At 27.5% G+C, this 9,064-nt stretch overlaps 1 protein-coding gene across 1 annotated transcript; it reads right to left on the bottom strand.

Annotated features, from left to right (window-relative positions):
• Positions 1-245: 245 nt before the first annotated feature.
• On the bottom strand, positions 246-7,765 carry LOC145837836 (transmembrane protein 47-like). Its single transcript, XM_082945289.1, has 3 exons — positions 7,454-7,765; positions 3,791-3,931; positions 246-1,232 (listed from the first exon to the last, which is right to left on the bottom strand). The coding sequence occupies exons 1-3, from the start codon at positions 7,722-7,724 to the stop codon at positions 1,033-1,035; spliced, it is 612 nt and encodes a 203-aa protein (XP_082801415.1). The 5' UTR covers positions 7,725-7,765; the 3' UTR covers positions 246-1,032.
• Between the last annotated feature and the right edge of the window lie 1,299 nt (positions 7,766-9,064).

Raw genomic sequence — 9,064 nt, forward strand, 5'->3', positions numbered from 1 at the left:
AACGAAATCAAATCAGTCTTGCAACTTTTGAAAGTTTTTTGAGGCTCGGGGCTCTGCTTAAAATCTATTAAAAGTGTATTAGTTTGAAGTGGGTTTCATTGTTAGTAGAGATTTAACTGAAAATGTAACTTTAACTGAAATTATAACTTTGTGCACTGTTGAAATTATACTAATTTATCTTTCGAATTTAGAGCAATAATTGTTTTATCTAATTAACTGGAAAAATAAAAACTTTAATGAATCAAATAATCAGTCTTTTCCTTCTTGTTGGTTAGTAAAACATCAAAAATTAATTTCATGAAAAAACATAGACAATTTACATATGATGGAGCAAACAAAAACTTATTTACAAAGAAAATATACTGTAAGGAAAGGCAAGAGGAAACTGCGCAACAAGTATTTACAAGTAAAAATTAAAAGAAAAAATTAAAAGTTGTTCATTGTAACAAATTTTTTTTTATCAACACAAAAAAAAAGGCAAAAAGTATAATCAGACTTGTTGTTTTGCATAACAGAAATTTAATTATTTAAAAGAATAACGTAATTTTTAATTGAAAACTGTATTATAAAAGTTACTAAGTAGTATGAAATATAATTTAGTTAAACAAAGAATTAGTTTTCAATGAACTACGCTAAAAAAGTTATTACAGAAGTTGCTGTTACGAAAATAAAGTAAATTTAATTTAAACGGCTACATACATTCGTTAAACATCGCAGACTTAAAACATTTTAAGTGGAGAACTAAAGTTATAAATGACTTTTTCCTGTATCAAAACTAAAATAACAACATGTATAAGTAAATAATTAAATAATGCAAACTTAAAAAGGTGATTTGTGCTTTTAGATTTGTAAAGTTGTTAGTGAACATTACAAATAAAAAAAAAAGCTTTTAAAAATGAAACTGTTACAAAATCCCTATACAAAATATCAAGTTTTAGCAACACTCAAACCATTAGTACTATTTATTAATCAGCATTTTGAATAAAATTTTGAAAAATCTCCAAAACCTTGGCTGAACTCATTTCTTTCCATTTAAATGGACATCCTCTTCCTCTTGTGGTAGATCTCCTTGGTGTCGGAGGAGCAGAGGAAGAGGACGGCGGCGCAGAGGAGGAAGCACATGGCGGACCACGCCAGCCCGTAGCCCCACCCGAACCAGAAGAAGGCGGCGAACGGGATGCCGACGACGAACCTGACGGGCAGGAACACCACCGCGAACAGGACCAGGACGGCTGAATGAAACAGTTGAAAGTTAATAGAAGTTGCAGTGAAAAAAATAAGTTAAAATATAAATTGACTTGAGTAATAGAGAATAGCTGTGGTGTCTAAACAACGGTAGAAAGTTATAGTGGAAAGTAGGTTAAAATATAAATTGACTCAGACAATAGGGGATAGCTGTGGAAGAATGTAGTAAGATGTTGAGCTTTATTTTTTATTTTAGTAAAGTATATGTGTTTAAAACAAAAAATCACCAATTTGTTTTGATAAACGCCCACTTGAAAAAATTAATTTAGTAATCACCTATTACTACTTGAAAAATATTTAATTCTTCTACTCCTTACTAGTCATTGCCCGTGATAGCCAGTATTTTACTCAAAATAATCGATATCGCCGACTTTATGAAACCCTGGTTTAAAGCACCAGAAAAGCTCAGAAAGTGGTTTATCATAGTTACAATATTGTAATAATACTAAGGTTTTACAAATTGTACTTTAGGCATGTCAATTATTTTTTATAATTTTTTGACTTAGTCTTAATGACTATGTATAAAAACTACTTTACTTCAAAAAATCAACAAAGCTTTTATTTTACCCTCATAAAATTGCTTGAAGTACAGTAACACCACTTAAGTTTCTAAAATCGTCCTTTAGTCATGTCAGTTATCTTTGTGAGTGATATTTCGAGTAATACAATGAATGTAAAGAAAAGCTTTGTTGATTTTTCTTGAAGTATAATAATTCTTATATATACGAAAGTTGTTTATTAGTAATGTTTTATGTGTTGAAAGAATTAAGCTGAAATGGATATAAACTTAATAACAGAACAAAAGCAGGGCTTTGAATATTGATACTTTTTATTAAAGATCACGAAATAAATAGTTAAGCGCGATAGATAGCCATTAAGTTTACAAAATGAAAGCAAAATACCGCATTTTAAAACCTTTGCAGCTGTGCGAAAGTACAGCAAGTCAACTTGCTTCTTTTAAAAGTTTTGTAGTGTAACAGTTATTGCTGGTAAGTGAGTTGAAGTGCATGAAGCAGCGGTAATTAGACTTTCGGAAGGAAGTAAAATGTTGAATTAGCATACTTTAAGCAAAATTAGACGTTTGTGGATAATAACTTTAATTAAATATCATAGTTTAAAATTGGTTTGTAAATATGCTTAAACTTATTTTTAGAGCAAACTAGTACTAGCCATACCAGTTTTAATTTAAATTTAAATAATTATAGTCTATAAAAATCCGTAAATTTAAAGTTGTGGATCACAAATAAAATTTAGTTCCCTAGTTTTAGTTGAAACTACCTAGAATAATTATTCTATAGTATACTAAAAGTAACAGTTTTATGATTATGGTAAGTATTTTAAGCCATAATTAAAGCTTATTATTAAAAACAAAGTTAAGATATAAAAATAAAGTATTATAGAGCTGTTGTTGATATACTGTTATAATAATAGTTCCAAAGATAAAGATTGTTATTCGTTTATACTAAGTAAATGTTGTTACTTATCCAAAAAAATAGAAAACTATTGTTTCAAAATTCTTAGAAATTTTAATTTTATACATTTAAGAGAGTCAGGTTTTATTAGATTAAAACTCAATAGCTTTTAGAAATATAAAAATTTAAATATACTCAGTATATACAAATAATAGTGAAATTCATCTTATCAAAAATGTAATAAAAAAAATTCAAATTTACTACTATGTCAAAAACAGATAAAATAGGCTTTTTATTAAGACAAATGGCTTAATTTTGTTTAGCAACAATAAACCGTACGTGTCAATTCATCTTATACCTTTTAAACATATTTATCCCGTTGTTTTATATGCTATTTTAAATTTAAGTCGTTTCAGCTGAAATGTTACTCAATGCAAACAAATAATTTATAAGTATAAACATAAACTAATTACATAACAAATTGAAATTTTTATTATAATAAAAATTTATCTGTGAGCATTCTTTATCACTTTTATAAACTGAATTAAGTGTCTATTTAGTAAACAAACAAGTAAGTAGTCAGAAATTAAGTATTTGGTGTGAATTTAAAACCTTAGTTTTCAGTGTTTAAGTTCAACTTATAACTCAGATTTTAAATTGAAAAATTTTATTTAGACTAAACAAATTAAAATATAGCTGTTTCTTAACTTATACACTAGAAAAAGACAACAGCAAAACGTTGATGAAAAACTCAAATATCTTGAAAACGTTTAAGGGATAAAATTTGAAGTCGTTCAAGTTAAAAGGGTGAAGTTAAACTGTCTTTAAATCCTCAAATACTTAATAACTGCTATTTTCGTTTAAGGTACCCTAGAAAAATAAAAACTTTGTAATTCAACTGTGAGAACTACGTGAGTTATTAAAAAATATAATATTCTCATACCAGGTTTCCAGACTTGAATTATTTTTCCGAAATTATTTGATAGTTTATATCAAAAATAGAAGATTCTGAATATTCAGCTTTAAACTAACTACACTAAATAATGTGTTTAAATACACAAACTAACAACTTTTAAAACAAGCTCTCTAATGTTTTTTGTAAACAGTAAAAAAGTTATTAAAAAAAAACTAACAAGCCACAATGAGAATGATTGCGGAAATCTTGTAAAAGTACCTCCATTCCCGTTTGAAATATGCAAGTAAGGCGATCACTAATGCTACAATTGATGCCAACAGTGCCACAATCATCATCGCTTGTACTACAGACATGTATCCTGTACAATTTGTATTACAGCATAAAAAACGATATTTAATCATAAAGGCTACAAACAAAAACAAGTAAGTTGTTGATGTCAGTTTTTGAAATGGTATTATTATCAAAAAAAAAACAATTTGAATTTCAGCGACAAAGTTATTGTTTTTTAAATAGCTATTTTTTTTAATGGAGTTAAGCTTGTTTTACATTTGATTATCTTAAAAAGTGTTAATATATTAAACAACTATTAGTTCAATTGAGGTTTACTCGATTGGAATCAAAATATCAAACTGTAAACGTGAAATAGAAAGTAGAAAAACAACGTTATGTAGAATAATACTCATACAAAATCTATTAACATAAAATTAGCAACGTTATGGTTTACTTTAATTTTTAATAACAGCAAAATGTAACAATGTTTTGTTTTTGCGAAACACTAGACATTTATAACTACAAAAATTTTAGACAATAGCATAGGTACATGTACATTTTACGTAATGAGTATTACCATGTATTCTTGAGTGATTACCGCAGGGAATACTAAGTGAGTTGATTGAAGTTTAAAAGAGTACTGCTGGTCATCAATAAGTTACCAACTGTTTATACACTTGAAGTAGTTTAAAGACTGATTTTAAGAATTTAAAGGCAGTAAGCACGAAACAAGATTAAAAGGTTATACTTATATATAACTTTTGAAGTAGAAGAACTAGATAATCCGTATAGCTTTAAAATAAAACTTATCAGCTACAACATAGCATAAACTGATCACCTCTTTTTAAACGCTTCAAAAGTTCATTTGAGTTGATGCTGCTAGAATACACACGTTTCTGCATGCGAAACTTTATTTACAAAACAACAAACGAACAAACACTCACCTAATTCATCAAAACTGAAAGCTGATAACTAAACCGCTTAAAAGGTCAAATAAGGTGATCGCAACTCAAAATTATTATAAATTCTGCGACCCGCAAGCTGACAGCTACAGTAACCTCTCGCATCTTTACGCACTCGTGACGTTACGCACTCTCGTTTAGTTACGCATTTTAAAATTCTAAAAAATTCAAAAAAAAATTTAATTTTTTTTAATATTGCACAAATTAAGTTTATTTTATATTTTTAATGTAAAATATGTTTCTAAATGCTAACTCACCTCACTATATCTTTAGACTTTGTAAACTTATGTTCCTTGACTAACTGATAAACATTTAGTTTTACTTCAGTATATCAGAAATTTTATAAACAATAAGAGTTTAAATTAAATTTCTGAAAGATATATGACTGTCTTAAATAATGAAAGTATAATGAAATAATGAAATTTCAAAACACAAACCAACAATTCAGCACTCTTGCCCTATATATGAACAAACATCTAAAAAATAAATCTTATGAAACTTCCTAGCAAAAAGTAGCAGTGATACTTAATAAATATAGAGTTTACATTTAACACAAATTCTTAATTATAAATTGAATTTTCTAAGTAGAATAGAGTATAAATGTTTAGTATCATATAAATCACATATAAAAAAGATAAAATCTACTTATTATTAAAATTAGTAAAAAATTTCTAAAAGTATTATTATTTTATATAAGTTTGAATCCTTTTGTTAGTATATGTATTATTTTATCTTTTGTTTTCATATTTATAAATAAATTAAACAATTTTTTTAAAAGTGAGAAAGTGCCCAGTCTGCTTTTAATTAGCAGCAATATCAAAAAATAGCCATTATAGTAAGTATATTTGGTACCTCTCGTATCTTTACGATCTCTCGTATCTTTACGCAGTATTTCTGTGGACACAATGTGCGTAAATAAGCGAGAGGTTACTGTAATTTGATTTTTAACCCTTTTAAAGAGTTACGCTGATTTAACACTAACGCTCATATTCTCGATTAAGCGTGAACTTATTGAAATACTGCCTTTATGTTTATTTACAACAGCGATTAAATTAAAGTTTGTCAAGTTTGATAAATTTGCTTCTGCTTTACTTTAGTAACTTAATTCAAAAACGAAGATAATTGTACACGTAGCGTTAAAAGCTCAATTGATACTTTGTATAAATTTGTTCATGATCAAGTTATACTTAAATCCTTTAAGAAATTTGAGTATTATGTATATTATAAACATACAGCACTTTTTTTTGGTACTTATAAGAATAGGTTAACAATTTAAACAAATACTAAAATTCAATTAGTGTATTACTTTAGCAACTGTTTTAGTTGATTAAACTTTATATTAACTAAAGTTATGGTTTTTGAAATTTTTACTTATGTATTAAGCTATGGTAATTTAAAACTGTAAAAATTTCTTAAAACTACTTAAAATAAATTTTTTGTTTAATTTTCTAAGCTTATTTTTTCATAATTGAAAAATTGAGTTATGAAACTATTTTAGTTGTTTATTTCACTACCCAATAGTACACTACTGATAATAAGTACAAATTTAGCAACATTACGTAATATCACCGAGCTTAATGTCGCAATACAAATGAAGTTTACTTGTTTTGTTCGTACAAGTTTTTAATGCAAAATATTTAGCATTGTAGAGATAGAAAACGCATTTCTGCCAACCTAAAACCGAAAACCGAAAAAGAAATATTTCAATCAGTTCTCAAAAATACAACATTTGGCTAAATTTTTAAACTTCTATTTGAAATTACTTAAAGTGCTTCGATTCAAACTTTTCTCATTATTCTAAGACAGTCTAACCTTAATCAAGTCGTGAGTAATGATTATTACATTATCGCTAAATATTTCACTATCATTACCGCCGACACTTACGTTCGGTAACTAAATAATTCATGTTTTGCTTGTTAAAAGCATTTCTCAGCTGTGCTTAAGTGGCACGCATGACACCCAATTAAAGAAAATTGCAAGCTGTAAGTGCTCGATATTTGTAAGTAAAAACCTTTTTTCCTTAGAAATATTTACAACGTATCAACTTACACATAAGTTTGCAGGTAATACTTAACAAAAGGGCTGTTTTAAAATTCTTTTAAATTTTTCAAGCCGACAGCTTTCTTACTTTCAATCGTTTGTAAAGTTAAACTAGCTGTGTTTTCGTATTTTTTATCGAACAAAAAAATGTTTTTTATGTATAGTTCAAAAATAGTCTAAACTACTTAAAAATTGATACTAATTGTGGCCTAGTTATGAGTAAGGCGTTTAAATAAAAAAAATTAACTAAGTAAAACTATAAAGTAGTTACATAAAAGAAAATATTAAGCTAAATATTTAAACAAGTTTACAGGCTTAAACTGTTGAAAGCTGAAGTTAAGCAACAATTAAAGTTTAAAGATAATTTTATCACAGTGACTAAAATTTTATAGTAGTATCAGCTAGAACTAGCTGGTAGTAAATAAGTATCTTTTAATTTACTTTTGTGAAATAAAACCATTGAAAGTTTACAAATGTTTTCTATTAGTTGATTTTTTTATTCTTTATTTTATTACTGTTGTTGAGGTAGCTTGTAGTAAACTTTTTTTTGAAATCAACTTCAATCAACAAATTTATCATCAATTAAAAGAAAAAAAAAACAAACGAACCAGCATAGGCAGCGGAGGGCATGCACTCCCAGCCCTCATCGGCGCTAGATGGCGTCGTCGTCAAGTCACCCGGTATTATGACGTCACTCTGCTTCATGCACTGCTGCCACAAGCCCATGTAGAACTGGGAGTTCTCCTTTTCGTCGCTGATGACCCAGTCCTTGAGCAGTATGGACACGAGGAAGCATATCAGCCCGCACAGCAGGTTGAGGATTCCGATGAGTTTGAGTGGCCGCAGCCACGTGATGTCTATTATTATCTCCTTCGCCATGTATCGAGTGTTTTAGTGTTACGCTGTGGGTCAGTTGATAATTTAGTAGATTTCTTGAAGGTAAGTATATTTTAAAAAGTGTTTTACTTTATTTTTTTTAATTAACTTTACTGTGTACAACTTGTGCTTTGGTACCAACAATTTAAACAAGCAGTAGTTTTGAGTTATTTTACAAAATTGTAAGCTAGTTTTAGAAAATTAAAACAAAATTTGTTTCCAAGTTTTGTGAAAAAATAATTAAACTACCTAAAAATGTCAAAACATTAATAAACTAAATAAATAATATAGTTTTTAACAGTTTTGAATTGTTACCGCAAAACTTAAATGATATTCTTTCTAAAAGTAATATGATGTTGCAACGAAAAAGTACTTCAATTCGTTATTTTATATATATTGTCTTGATCTATATTGAAAAGAACAAAAAACGTGTACTAAAAACTTTTCAAGCCAGAAAGTTGTTCTACAAGTTCTTATGAAACTGAAACCATTCCAATAGAAGTTGTTTGAGGTTTTAAACACACCGTAGTTTGTTAAAGTGCAAGTCAACTTTAAAGCTCAAAACAACTTTACTGCTTGTTTTACAATATTTTTTGTTCTTGAAAAAACCATTGATTGCAAGTGAATGTCAGGGAGATGTTTTTTTATTTGAAGTTTTTAAGTAATCAAAGTTTATCTAAGTAAAGTTAGCTTTATTTTATTTATACGGTTTCATTTAAAGATAAACTTATTTTCTCAAGCACTACTTAGTATAACAAGTTTGTCACTTGTTTTTAGTACTATTAATTAAAATATATTAAAAGTATTTTTTTACGAATTTTTAAAAGTTTTACTAATAATATTGTTTTGAAACTTTCTTAAACGTAAAAATCCTCATAAATATTTGGAATACATCTCACATAAGTTAACATAACAAACTTTTTAGTACATTTTATAAGTTTAATAAAAAATAACATCTTATAAAACTTTCATTTAAAATGTTTCAAAATTCGAGTGTACCGCTTATAATTTGCAGTTCTTTTTTCGTTCACCCTGTCTCACAGAAAAAGTTTAATTTGATTGATTTGACGCGATTGTTTATTGCAATTTGATACACGGGTGACACCCACTCATTAAAAAGTCATCAATTATGTTTTTTTCTATTTAAGAAATATTTTTTTTAATTTTTTTCCCATTAAGTTATTGAGACTTTCTTATCTACGTCTAAAAACAGAAGATAAAATATAACCCGCATAGATAAGGTTTGTATTCAAGTTTCAAAGCCTGTTTCTCACATTTTCCCACAAAATCAGCTTCTATAAATGTATCTAAAACGATAGTGATATTCAAAACAATATGAATAT

The sequence above is a fragment of the Thalia democratica genome, chromosome 6 (genome assembly GCF_965202585.1).
Source record: "Thalia democratica chromosome 6, ktThaDemo2.hap1.1, whole genome shotgun sequence".
In the NCBI taxonomy this organism is placed as follows: domain Eukaryota; kingdom Metazoa; phylum Chordata; class Thaliacea; order Salpida; family Salpidae; genus Thalia; species Thalia democratica.